We start from the raw sequence: 21,331 nt of genomic DNA, 5'->3' as shown, positions 1-21,331 counted from the left end.
GTCAACCATAATCAATATGCCATGCAGTATTGTCAAATGTGATCATATATGTCATTTCCAAACTATTTTTCGCATATGCTACCATCACATAGACAAAAATATGCTAACTGCACAATATGGGATGACATATTTTTTGGTCACAGATTTTTATTTTATTTTAAGATAAACTCATTTTTCTCTCATAAATATCCCACTTCTACCCCCACACTAATCTCTTTATTACCCTTACAAAGTCTCCAACTATTAAATTACATTATATTTTCTAATACATTATCACATAATTATAAATATTCTCTAATCTCTACTTTATACTATTACTCTCAAAGTTCAAGTCTCAACTTAACTCACTCTCAAGACTCGAAAGAAAAAGAAAAGTACTCAACATTTTCTGCATTTTTTCCTCTCTTTTTTTCCCTATGCGATGTACGAAATGGCATATACAAATAACATGTGCTCGAGCACATGCTATTTAACAACATTAATGTCATGACAATCTAAAATGGTCCATATGAAAGCTCAGTGAAAAGCAGAAACTACAATTGTGTGCGACAAAAGACTCAGCTCTATATGCAAGCTTTAGAACGATGTTCAACACATCACAGCAGTTCTAACAGTAGTTTTCCATCAAAACAAACTAGTTGACAAAAAACCCCAAACCCTTGCCCTTGTTACCTTGACCCTCTACACCTATACTACTTGAGGAGGCTTTTTGAGGATGAAACTGAAGGGTTTTATTACATACTACCAATTTCAGTTACATATCTAAGTTAACATGTCTTGTAAATTTCCAGTCACACTTTGAAACATCACAGCGGCTACTCGCCCTTCTTTTAATCTCACCTCAACCTTGACTCCATCTTCTTGATGGCTTCCTCTATTGAAGGGACACCTTTCTTGAAAGCGGACCACTGTTCGGCTGTCAAGCTTATCCCTACAAATACATCAGAAGAAGATAAGGTTTTTAAACTTAAAATCATAGACAACAGTAAGAACAACTGAGGAAGGAAAAGCAATGGACAAACAGCACGACTGTTGTAAACTCTCTCAAGACAATAGAGATGGGCAATGCCCAATTAATCAAATGAACTAACAGCCATCCAAATGTATAATCTAACATGGACCAGCAACAAGAGTACAAATAATCCACAGAAAAATGGAATAGCATAATAGCAACAACAGAACAATAACGTGGGCTACAGATTTCTATATTAAACAACTGGAATGATGGTTTTGTTTGTCTATTAAATTACCACATAACAGTTCAAACCATAGAACTTCCCTTAAGGTCCATAGTATAAGGTCTTTTTGGGGAAGAAGTGGTTAAAAACTAAAATGACCAATTTTACAGAAGATGTGTGCACATCATGACTGGTAGGGATTGTATATCCAATCCAGTGAGCAAACTATTTGGAACGTCACATTGTGTTGAAGAGCATACTTCCTCCACTCTTAACAAAAACGATGACTACCGGAAACATGAAGTCGAGTTATTAAGGGAATTTTAGTTAGATGAGGAGTTGATCAGGAATCAAGTTATTAAGGGAATTTTAGTTCTCCTGATATGAAGTCAATTTTCAAGTTAAGAGTGAAGAGGTGAGATTACAAGTAATGAATGGATGGGAATCTATTACAGTTTCATATTTAGTCGGTTACATGTTCCCTCAGTCATTTTTGATTTTTCTCTCACTTCTTTGTGATTTCCTGATTTTATTCCCTCCTTCAATTTGTTCCTTCCCATCCAATGATTCTTCAATCTAGTTGTTTCTAGAACTATAGGTATCAATGCCATGGTTTTAGAACTCATTTTGACGTCTCGTCTTGTCCATGAACGAGACCGAGTGGTCTCGGACGAGTTTTCCAATACGTTTTTGAGTAGTCTCGTTCAACAATGAGAAAAATGAACTGCGGTTTTAATTTCATCCGATACGTTTAACTTGTCTATCCGTCTCGTTGGTGGACAATACCAAGACGTATCAGATGAATTGTCTCGGTCTCGGACGAGATTTAAAACCATGATCAATGCCAACCATTATAGATACAAGAAACACAACAAATCAAAATAAGCATAACCATGCTGTCCAAAAATGCCTAATAATCAGCTAAACAATAGAAGAATCCCCAACTCTTGCACAATTTTATAGCCATTAGCATCCCAAATTTTAATTGTCAAACCCAGATTATTTAGTATCAGAAATGAATAATTCAAATAAACAAGAACTGAAATAAAGCTCCATAAAAACACACATTTTTTTTTTTAATTGCTTTTTTTAATACCTTTATTGGTAGGAAGCTGTTTTCCATCTTTCTCGTAATATTCCCTAATCGATACCAAAGTCTTGCCTCTAAAATCCTGAATCGTCACTCTTCTCCTGTTCGAAAGCTGTAACCAAAAAACAATCAATCAAAAACAACAAAAAACTAACTAGGGTTCATCTATTTCAGAAAGAAATGGGAGAAATTAGGTTCCATCCATATTAAATTAACTAACTAAATAATTAGGGTTTAAGAACTAAGATTTCAAAGAAAAAAAAAAACTAGCTCACTCTGCAAATGATGAGATCGCCGTCATCATCGAACTCTTTAGCAGCGATTCTCGGCTTCCTGTCCTCCTCCTCCTCTTCTTCTTCTTCTTCTTCTTCCTCGGCATCTTTGGTTTCTGCTTCTGTTGCGACCTGATCTTCGTTTTTGGAGCTTAGGAAAGATTCAACAACGCTTCTCACGAACCGCTTGTGTTCTGGACCAGAGAGATCGAACCCTAGCTTCTCTCCAGCCATATTTCTGACCTTGAATTCTGTCATCTCGTTCATGTCTGCGTTTTTCAGAATCTCGATCACTGTATCCTTGATTTCTCGCTGGATTTCAGGCTCCATTTCTGTAAATTTTTATCCAAAATGAGATCGACAGATATGATTTTATCGAATTGTCGGTTAATCTTCCTTCGATCGATCGTGTTTTTCTGTTTTAGCCTTTCAGGTCATGTAGCTATCGTACACCCCTTAGTGTCCTTTTGGTAACATGCGCACCTTTTCCCACTTACGACAATCGAAGTACTATTTACATGTTCACCCTAGAAAACGGTAAGAAAACTTTACTTTTTCAATTGTGTTACAATTTAATTCTTGAGAGCTGCTATTACCGCACCAACTTTTACTAATACCACGACAATTCCTATGTATTGTAAATCACTCTATGTTAGGGGTGTCAATGGGTACCCATTTACTCAAATCTGAATCGAAATCGAAATCGAAAAACTCGATTATGATTATCTTTTTATTGGAATCGATTAGAGTCGGGACTAACATGAAACTAAACTAATAGGAACTGGAACCATTAGGTTATATCTGATGGGTGTTTGGAACCGATTTATTTTTATATTATACATCATTCAAGGTACTCTTATATTTTAAAATTAACATATATGATATTAAGTTTTTCAAATTTCTTATAAACTAAATATTTGAACTTAAGATGAGTCATTTCCTTTTACATTTTTTACTTGTAAAGAGAATAAATTTTAATATTTAAAAATAAAAATTATTAAATCATCATTTTAGTGAAACAAATTATTGTAAAGTTGATACTTTACAAATAATATGTTATTTTTTAAAAAGATTTTTTTAAATAATGATTTTGAAATAATTTTTCTCATTCGATTCTTGAAAATCGGAATCGACGGGTTCTCGTGATTTTTTTATAGTTCCGATTTCGATTTCACTTATTTTAAAATCGAAATTGAAACCGATAAAATAGAAAGGTTAATGTTCTAATATTCATAGGAACTGAATTGGAATCGACCCATTGACACCCCTACTCTAAGTATTATAGTTGGTGTGACGTTAATAAAATTTAGTGAGGCAATAGTAATTATCTAATTCTTCTAGAGAATCATTAATTTTTAAATGATGAAAATAGCCATGATCAAATTATTTTATAGAACCTCTATTAATACACTAAAATTTACTTATAACACAAGTCATATTTCCCCCAAGAATAATATTGAATGACCTTAGACTAAAATCTTATATCGCACTTCTTTACATAAAAGTGTATGAGAATCATAGATACTTTCATCGAGATTGAGTTAAAAAGTATATATGATTCCTATCCACTTTTAGGTCAAGAAGTGTGAAATGAGGTATCAATCTAAAGTCACTCTAACACTACTCTTTCTCTAAATGTGTGCAACTTATATCCAAATTTCAATTTTAATACACTATTCATTTTAATTCTCAAACACATATTTTTTTCGTGAATTCGTCACTTTTTTAATTAACAAATTTGTAGATAATTTATCGATAATGATGCTTAAGAGAACATTTACTAACACACTAAGTTTTTCTTATAACACACCAATCTTTGGGACATCCATTGTGGTGTGTCAATAGAATCTCTATTGTTTTAATAAAAACTCACCACATGTACTGCGGTATTAAATATTAAAATATGTAAATTTGAAGAAAAAAATACTAATTATTTGAACATTTATGGTAAAAATAAATAGTACAGTACCTCGTGTCTGTCACCAAAAGAAAATGATAATGTCCTTCGCACGAAAAATTAAAAAGAACAATTTCTATAGTCCATCGACGTTGGACACTGTACGTTCAACGAACTGTCAGGATGAAAAAGATTTCCTAGAGTTTCTACCTAAAGAATCTTTTCTTATCTTGGTTCTACGCTGAACACAAAGCGTTCGACAACGTTATACAATAAAGCTTAAGCTGTCCTTAAACTAGTGTCTTAGTGAGATCCAGACTGTCAAATTTCACCTCTCTCACTAAAATTGCCCGCGAAGAGCTTAAAATTAGTAAAACAAAATTCTATTTTTCGTTCTCTCTCTCTCTCTCTCTCAAATTTTAAATGTAAGAGTCTCCTGGAATCTTTAGTTACAGAGCAAATTCTAACTAAAAAATGGGAAGATTTCTTCTTGTTTTTGCAAAGATTCGTGTAGATTTCTGATAAAGTGAGAAGATTTGCATGGATTTTCCGTCGGGTCGGCAATGTGTGCGTACGGGTACGCCTAACTGGCGATGTCCTGAGATGGCTTTGGAGGGAGTCGCCTACTGTAAGAAGCATCGTTTGCAGGAACAGCTTCGAAAGGAGAGGAGATTGAAGACTAAGAGAAGAGAAGGGTTGAAGTCCAGTACTGTTGATGTTACTGTAGAAGAAGAGATCGTTAATGGTGGTGAAGATAGGAGGAAAAGAGGGAGGAGAGCCAGAGATTCGTGTGGGAGAGAAGGATCGGGTGTGGAGGAGAAAGAGAAAGAGAAAGTGATGTCTGTTTGCGAGGTGGAGAGAGAAGATTGCGTTGTTGATAAGGGGACGAAGCTATTGAGTGAGGATACGAAGGATTCTGGTGAAAAAGAGTTGATTTCAGGTGACTTGTTTGTGGAATCTGGCGAAATACAGGGGGAAATTGACACAAGTGGACCGAATTCTGGAAAAAAAGAGATAAGTTCTGGGGAATTATTGGTGGAATCTGGCGAAATACAGGGGAAAATTGACACAAGTGGACCGAATTCTGGAAAAAAAGAGGTAAGTTCTGGGGAATTATTGGTGGAATCTGGTGTTAGACGAAGGAATTCTAGGAAAAGAAAACTGAATTCTGGCGAGTTAATGGTGGAATCTGGTGTTAGGCGGATGAGTTCTAGAAAAAATAGAAGGAATTCCGGCAAAAAACAGGTGATTTCAGGTGAAATGTTGGTGGACTCCGTTGCAGAACGGAGGAACACTGGCAAAAATAGGAAGAATGCTGGCAAAAAACAGACGAGTTCTGGTGAATTATTGATGAATCCCAGCAAAATACATGGGAATTCAGGCAAGAAAAGAGCAATTTCTGGGAATGGAGTACGTAATACAAGATTATCGGTGAGTTTTTCATTTTTTTAAACCCTAATTTCACTTAATATCATCTTCTTTTTACAAATTTCTACTTATATAATGTACTTCTATAGTTGGGGTCATCTGTAGTAGTGCTTTCTTCTAACCGAGGCTTCTCCAAACTAAGATTAGTTTCCCTCAAACCTGGGTGGCCTGTTGATGCTTTCATTTTGAAATTGACTTTTAGTTCCTTTTCATTAAGAAAACCCTAATTTCTTGTTAATTAAGATTGGATTGTGTAGGTGAACAAACTTGGAGTAAGGTCTACTTTACCATGGGAAAAATGTGGTAGGATTGGAAAAAAAGTTCAACGTTTTGAACTTTTGTGAGCAAATTTGTGTTGGTAAATTTTTTTCAGCCAATGTAATTATGAAGTCAAAACATGACACATACTTCATATTTTAAAGATTGCTCAAAGGTTTCCGTTGGCTTCTTGGTCTTTTGGTTCCTCTAATTGGACCAAAATAGTATCGGAGTATGTTTATAATCAATAAAATCTTCATCTTCTTTGATAATCAACAATCTTCATATAAAATCGATATAAAAATGTATCTGTATCTGTTAAGGAGGGGGGGACTCTACAAAAACTTAGACAATTAACAATGACAAACAATCATCTTGGACAACAAGATAAATATAGAGGTAGTGTTTGGCCACAATATTGTAAATAAATATGAATGACCATAGACCATAGCCAAAATCCACAAGATCGTTCCAATAGAGAACAATACAAATTCAGCGAAATTTTCACTACCCATGCATCTCATTTCAGTTAGTATCTTTTAGTTGTTTAATATTTATCTTTATATTGTAGTTGCTCATAGCAAGGTATCTTTTTAGTACATGGGAATCAAAATAAGTAGGTTTTGAAGGGGTTGCATTATTTTTCTGTTTGCTGGGTAGACTTCGTGAATAAATAGGAAGTTGTCAACTACGAGCCACAGGGGCCCAAATTGGGCGATCATGACCTAGGGTTTCCATGAATGAAATTGGATTTTTTACACTTCGAAGGGGCAGATCCCTCTAGATGTATTTCACGAGTAGAACCATATTTTCAATTCCAATGCACGAAGGGCAACTTCAAGGTGGTGTTTGCATTCATTGATTTGAATGATGAAGCAAGCTGACCCCAAATATTTGGGATGGGAATTTGATGATGACACCGACTCTGGATTATGATGCTATACTTCAGGACACATTTGGTACAACTACGAGTTCACCCATGAAGTTCTGAATTGGAAACAATTTAATAGAAGGTTTGTTCATATGTTTTGGACCTTGAAATGAAGAAATTACCTTTAACTGGCCTAGATTTGCCAGACATAAAAAAATTTGCTCGATCCTAGTGTCATTTTAAGTGCCTTCCCAATGAAACATATTATTGAAGTGAAAATTACGAGCCTCACGACATTACTTTCAGAATTTGTTTTGAATTCAAAGCTGGGGCTGATATTGGTTGTTAGCAGCCATTAGACTTTTAGACAACCAATCACATCCACAGATCCACTTTTCTTGTTGATTAGGGTTTCCATTTCCTCTATTGAAGGGAGAGGGGGCTATGGATAGGACTTGAATATCTCAATCATTCAATTGAAGGTCAATTGCGTGTTTTGATTGTTAGAAGGGTGTTCCGAGGTTTTATCGGTTTTACTTGCAATGGTTCTAGGGATTCAACTGGACATTAATTGAGAGTTGTGAGTTTAATAAGTGGGTTTAGAGGGTCGGAGAAGTTGGTCTTTCTTGTATTTTTCTTAATTTTACGTAGTGAAATTTTCAATTATTAATTCCTGTGACGTACCTTAATGGAACAATGTAAGTACTGTCCTTTTTGTAGTTGGTTGATTTCATTATTCCCTTGATACCAGTGTTTTCTATGGATCATGTTATTATTCTGCTGCGTTAGGAATTCTATTCCAACTAGTGGTATTGTAGTACACGTGAGCGGAATCTTAGTTCTAACCAATAACAACAATTGCTTTTGCAAAGTTGCAAGAGTATCATCTTGCCAATGACGTAAAAATTCATTCCAATGTCAGAATTGCTAGTCAATTGGTTCATCTATGACAAAACCAATTACACCAGATCCAATTACAAAAGCGTTATGCCAGACTCTGACAAAAAATGACATCATTGGAAACTAGTCGTTCTTTTTTATTGGGCTTGCACCCTGACAAACAACTTTGATTATGATATAGGTGAAATGAGGATGAGGGAAACAATAATGATAATGATTGGGGTGATTAAGGATCAAATTATCTATCTTACCACCTTGAGTACTAAACTTTTTGAAGAAGAGCAGAATGTTAGGATCATTTATCTGTTTACTCTTTATAATTAACTTCACTAGTAAGAATTGAAATATGTAGGTTCTTCAAATGTTGCATTGTTTTAGTGGTGTAAAGGGTAGACTTAGAGACTATATAAGAGATTTCCGTTCCAAATCCGTTTCTTCTTTAATTCTATTTGTAGTGGGTGATTATTTCATATAGGAATGAGATCTTTAAGTTTTCCTTGGATCATTTGTGACCCGAACACCATTTATGGGAAAGATGGCTTACAACATTACTAGTATAAAACCATGCAACACTCAAGCAACCATAAATTATAGTTTTAGTCTATGGTGATCCCAAGTTGTCTTGTTTGAGTCAATTCGGGTTCCTCTCAGGCCGGTTTGTAAAACCACTGTGACTTGGACTCAAGATTATATTGATCCGACTTGGCATTCAATATGTTTTATACAATAATTTTGATCTCTCATGGACTTGGGTCTTGATTGTTTGATTCAACTTGGTACTAGGGGATTTGGACTGAGTCCGAGACTTGAAACCATGTTCATTATTATGTTACATACCTAAGTGGATAAGGGCTTAAATTTGATGCATTCCAATAGATTTAGGCTTTTTGGTGTATTGGTTTAGCTTCTTTACATTTGGTATTAAAGCCAACAGCATGTCTCGAGTTTGAGTCACGGAAAAAGCTACGTGGGAGTGCTACAGGCTACAGGGAAAAGCTCGAGAAAAGCCTCGAGAAGTGCCCAAGGCTTTGGGCTATGGGAAAAAAAATCCCTGAGAAGTGCTCTGTCCAGAGTGAAATGTGGTGGTTTGTTACGTGCCTAAGTGGATAAGGGCTTAAATTTGATGCATTCCAACAGGTTTGCGCTTTCTGGTGTATTGGTTTAGGTTCTTAACATATTAGTTAAGAGAGACAAGAAGAGAGAGTAGAGGAAACAAGACAGGATGATTCGAGTCAAGGTGGGTTTGAAGGGTTTCATGATTTGAGTCTGGAGCTTCATGGGTTGAGAATGAACAAAACAAGAGGCCAAGAAAGAGAGAGTTGCAGAGAGTCATCAGCTCTTCTTCTAGTTTTTCTTTTCTTTTATTCATTTCATGCCACTATGGTGCGTGAGTGCGTGTGATTTCCTTTCCTTATTTCTCAGTTATATTCATTTTTCTCATTTACAGTCAAAAAAGTGGAACCATCTCGCCATGCAGCCAGTTGCACCCTATGAACCAATATCAAAAGGCAGGGTATGTGACTAACACTTCAAGTTCACTCAATTGCTTAAGCCGAAGTCTACCTTTGAGTACTTTCTGTGCTTGTTTATAATATTTATTTGACTTCTAATGAAAGTGTAAAAGGATGAAGGCTATATTATGGTTTATGAATTTCAATACTTATTTGGTTAATGCTTGAGTGCCCTATATATAATGTATACCTGCTTTATTTATTTATTTATTTTTTTTCACTCGGGAGAAACTCAAAATTTTAATTACATAAATTTTTTTTGATTGATGTCAATTAACAAAAAATAAATTAAGCTGGAGTATGCTGGAAACATCAATGCCTTTATACTACGATAAACCACAAAGATTAAACTCTCAATTGAATCACATTCTAGTTTGGGAGTTGCAATGCAAGTTCCTTCTAAATCATTGTCGTCTATGCCTTATCCCAAATATTGGCGATGCTAACGTGAATCCTTTTTCTCCAAGCTATTCGATTTAAGGTTATATCTTCTGTCAAGACAAGTATCTTCAGCTGTGACATTTGTTTACGAGGTCAAGACAAGTATTGTTTGTCTACTTTAGTTTCAAACGTTAATACGCCATAGACATAGATAAATAGATGAATACGACGCTTTTATTTTTTCATACACACATATGGGGTATCCTTTTCACCTGGCAAATTTGTCTATACCAGTAGAAAGAAGTGAGAAGGGGTTCCATTATCTTCAGAGACTCATCCCAATTATTTGTGATTGACAACAAAAATCCTGATCCTACATTCATAAAGGATTAGGAGTCATGAAGGATATTACAAACTTTACATTTACTGCCAACTTGACTAAGCCTTTTCCTTCACCCGGGCTTGGGACCATCAATCCAATGCCCAACAGTAGCTACTTTACGTCTTCCCATAATAGAGTCTTCCACTTAACATGATGTAGAAAAGGAAACAAGTATGAAGTTTTCCTTAAGTAATGAGAATTGAAAGATAGAATATTGGTTTTTAGTTGACCCTTGTAACAATTGATCATCGGTTGCAGATTTGTTGAATATCTGATTTTATAAATCTTTGGTCCGACTCATTTTTGAATTTTATTTCAATTCTAACAAGTTTCCTTTTTAGAATTGTGCCAGTGAAAACATGGAAACGAGGAGTTTAATGTGCCACCAATGTATGCGGAATGACAAGGGCGTCATCTTTTGTTCTAATTGCAACAGGAAACGCTACTGCTATGACTGCCTTAAAAAGTGGTAATGAAACTATGAGTCAAAGTTTATCACTCAAGAAAATATCGACGCTATAACTCTTAATTTTCAGACTTTTGTGCATGGTGGACCTTGGTATGATCGAAAAACAAAAATACTGTCATAATTTTTTTAAACTAGAATATTGTAAACTCATTTGAGAGGGTTAAAATTTGAGATGGGACATTTCTTAAGAGTGGTGGTGCCAGTTAGGTGTCCCTAATGGGGAATTTCAGGTCTGATGACCCACTGTCCTGCTTTCATTGGAAAAAAATTCACCTTGGGCTCCATGTGGAGCTTGTTCATGTTCTGCAGTGTCCAAAGTTTGTTTTGTCTATCATAACATGATAGAGGTTCACCTGACAGTTTCTGCTAGGCACACCCATTGAGTTTCCCATCAGGAACACCTGACCTGATACACCTCTCATTCAAGCTGTTGTATGAAGAGATTAGTGGTCAGATATTTTATTTCAGTATGAATTTTTTTTTAACTATTATCATTGAGAATGTTAGGATAATGTATTATCTTTTATTACTGATTTGTATTTCCAATATATACTGGCTTTGTTTTGATTGTTCTCATTATGCCAAAATTCTGTTCTGTTTGAAACAAATGAAAAGGTACCCTGGAAAAACAAGGGATGAAATTAGGAACGCATGCCCTTTCTGTCGTGGTAATTGCAATTGCAAAGCATGCTTGCGTGAGGATTTAGTTATGGTACATCATTATTTACCCTTATATTTTAACTTAATTTGCTGGAACTTCTTAAAATAAATTATATGGTTTGGTATTTAGCAGGCAAGTCGTCCAGAAGCCGGTCGCAATGTCAAACTGCAACGGCTGCTCTACTTGCTCTATAGAGTTCTGCCTCTCCTCAGACAAATTCACTTGGAGCAAAACTCTGAATTAGAGGTGGAAGCCAAGATACGAGGTACCATAATCTGATAGAGCAACCACAATGGAAGTTGTGCTTCTTTTATATGCTAAGTCTTAGGTTTGTAAGTACACAACACTATTAGCACTTCATATTCATAGTTTTTCTTCTTTGTTACTTTAGGTACTCAACTGACAGAAATGGATATAACTAGGACCGAACTGGAAGAGGATGATCGTCAGTACTGGTATTCTCTAAAACTTCCTGATGGATGGAACTGAGACATGTAAATATTTTTGAAGTTCCTACTTTGACACTTTCTTCTTATTTCTTGAAAAGATGAATTCTGCTGGTCGTATGGATCATATGGAATTACGAATGTACTTGGTGCCTGTTTGGATGTGCAAGGAGATGCTGTTCTTTTTTCTTGTTTTTGATACTTATGCAAAAATGATGAGATTTGGGAAAAAAGTATGACTAAAAAAAAACTTACCAGAAAAAAGTCTGACCTGTTTTTTCCAAAGCACCAAAATTAGGCCTTGTGCGTTAAAGTACAGTTTAGTTCTATGAATGCCTGTTTAAATATGTATTTCTTTTTGGACTGAAATTTAATTGTTGTAATTTTTTCCCCCTTTCTACTTATTGAAGTTTCATGCAATAACAAACTTGATGACTTCATTTATTGGTTCGTGTTTGATTGAATCCAGCAGCATTTGTCAGGAATCTTAGTTCTCATACACTGGATATTTATTTCGTAAATATTCATACATTTTGACAAGTTTGAAAGTTCTCTGTGAACACATTCATCTCTTTATTGTCTTCATTTATAATGGAACAAGTAATTACCGTGCATATTCTCTTATTCAACAGCAACAATTGCAATACATCCATTGTCAATTTCCACAGAAGTTGCCCCAACCTCCAGTGTTCTTATGATCTCTGTCTCACATGTTGTCGGGAACTAAGAGAAGGTCTCCAACCTGGTGGTAAAGAAGCAGAATCTTCTCATGGGCTGTTCATTGAAAGAGCTCAAAGTCAAGGAACTGATGTGAAAGGCCAAACTGTTGCACTTAGAAAAAGATTTAGTTGGGAGAGTCAAGTGGCACGAATGGAAACTGATTGTATGACTGAAGCATTCTGTCACTTTCCTGATTGGAAAGCGAATGCCGATGGTAGCATTCCATGTCCTCCAAAAGAGCGTGGAGGTTGTGGGACTGAGGTACTAACACTAAGGTGCAACTTCAAAGCTAATTGGGTAGCCGAGATGCTTAAGAATGCAGAGGAACTTACGAATAATTATAAGTTCTTGGATGGTGATTTTTCTCTACCGTGTTCGTTGTGCCTTCCTAATGGTTCTTCTGAAGAGGGCAGCAGAAAAAATTCTGAAGTGAGACAGGCAGCTTTTAGGGAGAACAGTCATGATAACTTTTTGTACTGCCAAAATGCTGTTGAAGTAAGAGATGATGAAATCGAGCATTTCCAGAACCATTGGATCAGAGGTGAACCTGTTATAGTTAGAAATGTACTTGAAAAGACATCTGGTCTAAGTTGGGAACCGATGGTCATGTGGAGGGCTTTTAGAGAGACAGGAGCCAAAGGAAAGCTCAAAGAGGAGGCACAAAGTGTGAAAGCCATTGACTGCTTTGATTGGTGTGAGGTCAGCCTCTATTTTTGTGCTTTAGATTTGCATTTTATATTTTCTTCTTTAATCGTCCATTATTGTCCTCATCTGATGCTCAAAACCATTTCATGTGATTGCCAATGTTGCTCATTACGGTCTCTTTCTTTTGGTATCAGAGATTGTCTATCTGTTACAAAGTACAACTTGATTAAATGGGTACTGATACAAGTAACTTACATAAGCGAGTCACTGATTCATACAAACTTATTCCATATTCTGCAATGACTCCCAGCTTTGTAGCATGCTTCTTGTTTGAAATTTGTGTTCAACATTTTCTTTCTTGGAGTCATCTTAGGTTATCATTTGGCAACTAGACAGAAAGGAGAAAGTTTGTTGTGTTATTATTTCCATTTTCCAATATTTCATGGAGATGATTGTGTAACTATCATAAAGTTAAATCGGATGACAAGAGGGACATCTTTATCATTAATGATCAGAAAGAAAATAATGTACACATTTTTCTTTACCTGATATTGTATAATTGTTTCTTGGGAATAGGACATGATGCTGTTAGAAGTATGCTTCCTCGGTATCACATGGGAACACCATTGATACATCAGTTTACGCTTGAGAGTTAGTTGTTGGAAACGGGTATGGCCCCCATTTTTAAGAATCCAATTAGCATACTTTAGAGTAGTATACATGTAATAAATTACTAGTTTATTTATTTAAATTTTTTTGTTCATTATTTACGCTATATTCTTTTAGTTTATTCTCACCTTATATATGTTCTAGCTAGTCATCATGGCCTTGATGAAATAGTTTCTAGTTCAGACTTTTGGTTATATGCGTTGATGCAATAATCTTAGTTTCACTTGGAAATTGTGTATTTATTATTTCTATTTTTTCTTGTACTCTAGGTTGAGATTAACATTCGCCAATTCTTCAAAGGCTACTTAGAGGGTCGTATGCATAAGAGTGGGTGGCCAGAGATGTTGAAACTGAAGGATTGGCCCTCATCGAGTTCATTTGAAGATCGTTTGCCAAGGCATGGTGCTGAATTTATTGCTGCACTCCCATTTCGTGATTACACCCATCCAAAATCCGGTCTTCTGAATCTTGCTACTAAGCTTCCTGAAAAGAGCTCAAAGCCGGATTTAGGACCCAAAACGTACATTGCATATGGATTTTCGGAAGAGCTTGGCAGAGGTGATTCAGTTACAAAGCTGCACTGTGATATGTCTGATGCGGTATATTTTTTACTTTTGAATTCTTTGTTTCTTCTTGTCTATTGCTGCTGCTTAAAGTACCAAACCTACTACCAAGCTAAAAAAGAGAGTACCAAACTTACTTGCTCTGTGTAATTGAATCAATTTTTTTTCTTTTGACCTTCACATTGTATTTCTTCTTGAGCTTATCTAGAATATTTAGGGTCAACAAAAATGTTGGGCTGAGATTCTTTTATTGTTAATTTTCATGTCTTCTTAGTAATATACATTCAAAAGTGCTGTTTCATAGGAATGAGATCGGACCACATCACAAATTCTCCTTATACATTAGATCAGTGTCCTCCATAATATTTGACCATACAACTATGTATGCCACCGACTTTCTTATCACTCTCCATTCCTTATAGTGCTCATAAAGTTGTATCCCATCTATAACTGTGCAATATGGTATTTTATGGTTAATTGGTGATCAGCCGAAAGTTCAGCAAAACATCCTAAGATGCTTCTTATTTGTGAGATTTATATTTTCTCAGTTTGACCAATTTTCTATGACCTACTTAGAACCATCACCATGCTGTTACTAAATTTGTGTTTAGGTAAATGTTCTGACTCACACAACTGAGGTGAAGATCGCACCTTGGCAACATAGTAGCATAAGGAATATTCAGAAGAAACATGCAGCTGAAGACTTGCATGAACTCTATGTTGGGATAAATGAAACCTTGGATGGAACCACAAGAAATCCGCTAGAACAACCTTGCAAAGGTGAAGAGGCTCAGCCAACAGGACACGTGGACAATGTTGAGAGTAACTCTCCTTGGCTAGATGATGTGACCGTGAAGGAAGAGAAAATGGACAAATGTCAATTGAACGGTGAGGGATATTCCTTTCATAAACATGAGAATGTTTTTGGAAAGGAATTGGAGACAAGAAGGGAAGATGGACATCATGAGAATGGTGAAAAATCTTTATATCCAAAATCTGAGGATATATCTGAGAGGACCATTCCATTGCCGGACACCAAGGAATTTGAACTTAGTAAACAACCATCTGTTGAAGGAATGCCTGCTTGCCTAGAATGTAGGGTTACTGTTGATACTGACAAAAAGTTGCTGGGAGAGCTGAATACAGGTGGTCACATTCTTGACCTTCAAGTAAATGATTTGAAGGAACCCAGCTGCTCAAAATGTGCTGGCATTCTTGAGACAAACCCATTGCTGGAAAGGAATGATGGGGTGGACAATGAATTTCATAAGCAAGAGATTGAGGTTAAAGAAGGTTCTTTACTAAGCCCTGGTGATGTTAAAAGTACCTTGGTTCCTGAAAGTCAGAGTCTGGGGACGGGAACATCAGAGCAGTATCAGATAGAAGAGGTCATGGGTGTGAGGACGGGGAAATTGGATAACCATCACCCAATGAACAACGGATGTGGTAAATGTGTCAACATTTCTCCTATAAAATCATATGCGCATGAAAGGCTAGATGAGGAGTTTAAAAAACTTGAAAAAGAGGACTCTGAAATGAAAGAACCTTGTTCTTTAAGATGCAATGATGTTGCCAATAGGAATGTTTTCCCACCATGTGAGAAGGATGCGACCTCCAACTCTCCTGCCACTGAAGATCTATGTTGTGTTCGTGGTCTTGATTGTGAGTATAAAGTGATTGGTAGAGATGATTCATGTGATCAAGATTGTGCTCTCCCCTCTAATGCAACAGAGACAAACAAATTTATCAAAGGGAAAGATGGTTCCTTTACTTTGGTTTCAGGAGGTAAAGGAGTCAATGTTCCAGATTCAAAGAAGCCAGACCCAAATATGATAAATGTTTCTGTTCTAAATGATGACACTTCGAAGGTAGTCAATGGAGGTGCTATTTGGGACATCTTTCGAAGGCAGGATGTACCAAAGTTAATTGAGTACCTGCGCAAGCATTGGAAAGAATTTCGCGATATCAACAATGTTCCTATCAATTCTGTGAGTTCCATTGCTTTTTTTTTTTTTGGCTTAGTGTGGGTTTCACCTCCCTTCGGGTGAGAGTAATCCTGTGGTCACATGCACCGTGCCACCGCTTCCTTGGAAAGTCCCACGTGCAACTGGTTGACTCAAGGGTCAACCAGACCTACCTTGGAGGGTGGCCCCAAGGAATTCATTGCTTCGTGGGGTTTTGAAGCAAGGAATTTATGTTGTCGTACCACAATATTCATTTTAAATGAAAATTACCTATTTAGGCCTGACAATTTACTTCAGGTTATCCATCCTATTCATGATCAGACCCTTTTCTTGAATGAAAGACATAAGAAGCAACTGAAAGAGGAATTTGGTAAGTGACTGATTATTTTGCTATTGTGAACCTGCAAAGTTGGAAGATAATGATGCTATTTAACGATTTTTTCCTTTGCAGAAGTCGAACCTTGGACATTTGAGCAGTACCTTGGTGAGGCTGTTTTCATTCCAGCAGGATGTCCTCATCAAGTTAGAAATAGACAGGTTTGATTCTAAATACATAAAGTTTGCTAGTTATGATAAGCTTGCCTTTTCTGGTGTGCACAATAGAGAAGAAAGAATGATTATTTTGGCAAGATTTGATTCTAAATACATAAAATTAGCCAATTTCTGATAAGCTTGCCTTTTCTGATGTGCGATAGAGTAAGGACCACTGTTTTAGTGAGAGATGTATGGCTTCTCAACAGCTTTTTCTTTAGTTACCTTGCAATTAACATAAGTGACAAGATGAATCATACACTCAAGGGCAGACTTCTTTACCTGCTATTGTGCTGTATTAGTGGGAACCCTTGCCTAACAGCTAGTTTTAATTCCCAACTAATTTAGTATCAAAAGTAAAACATATGTGTTACTTGTGACGGATAATATTAGCCTTGGTGGCATCCATGGCTAAAACATAGCATCTCCTTGTGGCTGAAATAATGTGCTGCCTTGGCAAGGTTCTATTTTTACATGACAGTTCCATTTAGGATGATTTTGTTACTTGTTCATTGTGTCATTTTTTTCTTAATAAGTTGTTTGTGATTTTATTACTGAGTTGATCACAAACTTCCCTCTCCTTCAGTCATGCATTAAAGTGGCCTTGGACTTTGTATCTCCTGACAATCTTCAAGAATGCGTTCGGTTAACGGAAGAGTTCCGTTTACTCCCTAAAATCCACAGGGCTAAGGAAGATAAATTGGAGGTATTCATATGTTTGTTTTTGCCTTCTTGTGATCAACTAATGGTTATTCTGTATAGTAGTTTGTCTTTAATATGCTACCATGACCATCATCATGGATTTACCACACTTGCAAGTCAATAATTCCATTTTTATGGTGCATAAGATTAGCTGAGATTTTTATTAGAATATGCGTAGTTGCATTAATCACACATAAATCCTGATGCTAGTAATTGCTGCATGATCAACTTCAGGAAGCAATACTTGTGCATATGGATATGGTAAGGCATGCCACGGTAGATTCCAATACTTGTGTCTGCAGTTCTGGAGTTCAATGACATAACCCACATTGATTTTTATCATGTCTATTATTTCACGAACAGATGGATCACACCATGTTGATTAGAACTTCGATGAACTGTTATTTACTTATTTTTGCACTAGTGAAGGTGAAATAAATAGGGAAAGCTGCAATCTTGATTCACAGGAGGGAATATGAGTTAAACTTCTGAATAACAAGTTATTTATTGGCTCAATATATTCGTTTTATTTGGAGATTTGGAGTTATGGGGGAAAAAAAATCTTCTCATATGCCCGTTAAACTTTTATGTCTGTCATTCTGTATTAGTTTGATTGAGTTTTTAAGTAGTGTTCTTTCCAATGGAAGATGTTCTGAAAAATAGGGTTGTAACCTAGTGGAAATCATTTCATGATTTATGTGCTGCACATGCTTTAGAAAAGACTTAAAATGCTGAGACAGGTATGTGTCCGTTAATTACTTTCTACTTCATTGCCAGGTCACCTGATTTTTTCCTCTTTAGCATGTCCTCCAGTTTTCCCAATTCTATCTTCAAGTTATTTGAGGGATGGCAGTGTTTAGGTTTTCCTTTTACTATGATTCAAAAAGGATTCTCTAGGTTAGGAGTCCCTTTCCCGTGTGTTGGGACATTTGGAAGGTGCGAAACGACTGGGTATCCAAGGGGCTCAAACACTCCATACAAGAATTTCATCTCAACTATTTTGGGCCTACTTCATTTATGGTGCAAAATCTTTAACGAGTTCAGAGGAATTTTCTTCTGAAGATTTTCTTTTTTGCTGGGATAGAATTCTTAATATTAGCCATCCATGAAGTTTAGGTTATCTCTCTGTAGAGATACCTTTGTTTTCTTCTTGTAATCTTTCCTTGTATTCGGTTAGTCACCCCCACTTTCTTTTCTTTAGTATTAGAATAATGCGAAACTGACTGAAAAAGGACACTCAAATTCAAATACACTCAATTGACGTGGAATGCGCAAAGAACCATAGTTTTTTCTTGTGTATCTTGAGGAAAAAATCTATGGTTCTGTGCACATTCCATGTCAGTTGAGTGTTTTTTTTTTTTTTTTCTTTTTCGAGTCAGTTTAGCACGGCTCTTAATATCATTGACTAGTCAAAGAAAATGTAAGAACGTCTCTTGATAGCTAGAGATATATTGAAAAAATTTAGTTCATTTTCAAGTCTTACCAAATGCAGAGAAATAACAAATGAATGTTTTTGTTCGATACATGTAAAACTAGAATGTCCTTGTAAAGTAGCCCATGGGATACTGATTACTTTTTCTATCTAATGAAAGTTCCTCTCCATTTACAGGTGAAGAAGATGAGCCTATACGCTGTAAGTGAAGCTATAAGAGAAGCCAAACTTCTGATGTCTATACTTAAGTAAGATTATTCTCAACTCTTGAGCTTCTCTCTTTCCGATGATATGTTATATTCTTCATTTTAATAGTAAAAAGCGGATATCCATGGGTTTTTGGTTGTTCGTTTATTCTCAAACACCAGAAAACTAATATCTAGGAGTGCAGTTTTATTCTCAAACGCACCTTAAGGTTGCGTCTGGCATAGAATACTTTGGAGTTATTGGAGTTCCATAGTTGTGATGGTTTCAATTTGCCAGACTCCAAAGTGTTAATGTTGGATTGGCTATTAGAGAAATCTCCACTAATATATAACAAGCTTGCACATTTTGTGCTCGCATGTCTGATTGCTCTCTCACGAATCTATGGAGATTTAGAGAGTTTGTAATGTTGTTTGAATTGTTGAGAGGTAATGTAGGCCCTGCTCGGTATGACCGCCGATGGGCATAAAACAAAATTTGCAGGCATGGGGTGTTTGATTGCTCTATCATAAATCTCTGTAAATTTTTACATGTGCTTCTTTTTCCTCCATAATTATCTGCAAATTTTTTGCATGCCCCACAAATTCATTTAAGAAATGTGCCAAATTTTGCCATCTTAAAGGACACTGCTAAAGAAGAGCTTTAAAGAGCATTAAAAATTATCACACAAGTAGTCAAGCTCTCTAAATTTATAAAACTGTCATATGCTACTTTATTGCTACCAACCACCTCTAACTACATGACTTTCAATTACTTAAAACTTAAGAAATTTTCATTTTTTAAATTCCTTAACTTTCAATTTAAGTTGGGTTTCTAAGAAAGGCGCTCCATTAGAAATCTCTTCCAGAGATCTTTGACGACTTTAGGAAATATATTTAGTCAAAAAAAAAAAAAAAACTAAGCAATGCTATTACTTAAAAGTAACATGTGATTTCGTTAGTGAAAGTGATTGCATGAGTTTTTGTGTTTTTATAAAATGTCTGAACTCTTCGAATGTCTTCTTGCAGTTCCTCAAATGGAGGGACAAAATGTATCAGATTAAGGCACTTCCTAGCACTGGCCCGATCACGCAAAGGCAATGTGTTGTGAATTTGTGATTATGAACCATTAGTTTGCTTAGACATTTAATGTTATACAGGGTTAATTGATCATATTTATGTAATTAAAAAAAATTGAGGACTTGTGAACAAGTTTATGAATTTATACTTTTGAGCTTCTATTTTGTTTTCAAGTGCGCAGGTAGATGGAATGCCACCTCTTCTAGTGTGAGCTTGAAAATGGGGGCAAATTGGGTGATCTCAGCCATCCAATGATCAGACCATATTTTTGAGCTTGTTCAAGGAACTATCTGTTTTTATCAAATGGTTTTGATCAGTTTTGAGTTGCAGGTGTTCATTCAAGAGTAAGAAGAGGTCCCAAGTTCCTTGTTAAGTATCTCGTCCAATTTCTAATTTTCCATAGAAGTTGAAGAGTTTGAAGACAAGGGCATTTGGATCATTTTATAATAGTCTCTCACAACAAAACATTGGTAGGAGATGGGGTATGGCTCAAGTCATCAGTTTGAAAATACAGGGAGTATCTCTTATATTGACCAAAACGTGACGTTGTGCTTTTAAATCGCCCTAATATTTTAAGAGATTCTATTTTCACGCCAACTTTCACTTACAATGCACCGATCCTTTTGAAGCTAGCTAACCATTGTTTACCTATAAATTGGTGTGTTGTGTTAATGGAAGCTCTCAATATTTTTTGTTGGGACAACGTAAAACCAAAGAAAAACACCTTGCTTATATGAGGGTAAATGGGTTATCCCATTTTTTGGAAAATTCACGCCTTCCTAACTATTCATACTTAGATCTCTTTCCCAGATTATGGAGGACGTGATCACCATTTTTATCAATCTCGTCGTTAATTACATGTAGACAAGACATTCTCAGTTCTTTGAATCCTGTTCAAGTTGATATTGTGATCCTAACAGTTTTCCATCTCTTATGTCCCTAGAAACGATTACTCGTCGCCATTTTTAAGAATCTCGTCATCAAATGTGGATGTGACATCCTCAGTCTTCAAATGCTGTTCACATTGATATCAAGATCATTTCATGATCCTAACATTTTTAGTCTCTTACATCCTTAGAGACAAGTACTCACCCTTTCG

At 35.9% G+C, this 21,331-nt stretch overlaps 2 protein-coding genes across 6 annotated transcripts; one reads left to right on the top strand and one right to left on the bottom strand.

Annotated features, from left to right (window-relative positions):
- Positions 1-525: 525 nt before the first annotated feature.
- LOC147393865 (RNA polymerase II transcriptional coactivator KELP-like) lies at positions 526-2,985 on the bottom strand. The gene is made up of 3 exons (XM_086456231.1): positions 2,544-2,985; positions 2,275-2,380; positions 526-931 (listed from the first exon to the last, which is right to left on the bottom strand). Exons 1-3 carry the CDS (start codon positions 2,868-2,870, stop codon positions 837-839), a joined length of 528 nt encoding a protein of 175 aa, XP_086312357.1. The 5' UTR covers positions 2,871-2,985; the 3' UTR covers positions 526-836.
- A 1,777-nt stretch (positions 2,986-4,762) lies between these two features.
- Positions 4,763-20,391, top strand: LOC147393864 (lysine-specific demethylase JMJ27-like). 5 transcript variants are annotated; one of them, XM_086456771.1, is made up of 14 exons: positions 4,763-5,868; positions 9,342-9,407; positions 10,510-10,637; positions 11,253-11,349; positions 11,428-11,563; positions 11,690-11,753; positions 12,377-13,163; positions 14,048-14,377; positions 14,953-16,329; positions 16,627-16,675; positions 16,757-16,842; positions 17,423-17,542; positions 19,148-19,218; positions 20,182-20,391. In XM_086456771.1, exons 1-14 carry the CDS (start codon positions 4,978-4,980, stop codon positions 20,261-20,263), a joined length of 4,284 nt encoding a protein of 1,427 aa, XP_086312897.1. In that variant the 5' UTR covers positions 4,763-4,977; the 3' UTR covers positions 20,264-20,391. The 5 variants fall into 5 exon arrangements, with proteins under 5 accessions (XP_086312897.1, XP_086312896.1, XP_086312895.1 ...); XM_086456770.1 differs by having other exon boundaries at positions 4,764-5,868; positions 11,431-11,563; positions 16,603-16,675; XM_086456769.1 differs by having other exon boundaries at positions 4,764-5,868; positions 16,603-16,675.
- The last annotated feature ends 940 nt before the right edge of the window (positions 20,392-21,331 follow it).

The sequence above is a fragment of the Akebia trifoliata genome, chromosome 10, assembly GCF_017979445.1.
Source record: "Akebia trifoliata isolate Shusen 1 chromosome 10, ASM1797944v1, whole genome shotgun sequence".
NCBI classification, from domain to species: domain Eukaryota; kingdom Viridiplantae; phylum Streptophyta; class Magnoliopsida; order Ranunculales; family Lardizabalaceae; genus Akebia; species Akebia trifoliata.
The sequence above is the reverse complement of the archived record's forward strand: the minus strand, read 5'-3'. Positions and strand labels throughout refer to the sequence as shown.

Bases quoted from the DNA above. Each gene is read 5' to 3' on its own strand.
- LOC147393865 (XM_086456231.1), bottom strand. From the start codon at position 2,870: ATGGAGCCTGAAATCCAGCGAGAAATCAAGGATACAGTGATCGAGATT. The intron at 2,381-2,543 runs GTGAGCTAGTTT...TTTTGGTTACAG, and splicing joins GCGATCTCATCATTTGCAGA to CTTTCGAACAGGAGAAGAGT. The intron at 932-2,274 runs GTATTAAAAAAA...ATGTATTTGTAG, and splicing joins ACAGCTTCCTACCAATAAAG to GGATAAGCTTGACAGCCGAA.
- LOC147393864 (XM_086456769.1), top strand. From the start codon at position 4,978: ATGGATTTTCCGTCGGGTCGGCAATGTGTGCGTACGGGTACGCCTAAC. The intron at 14,378-14,952 runs GTATATTTTTTA...ATTTGTGTTTAG, and splicing joins ACTGTGATATGTCTGATGCG to GTAAATGTTCTGACTCACAC. The intron at 16,676-16,756 runs GTAAGTGACTGA...TTTCCTTTGCAG, and splicing joins GCAACTGAAAGAGGAATTTG to AAGTCGAACCTTGGACATTT.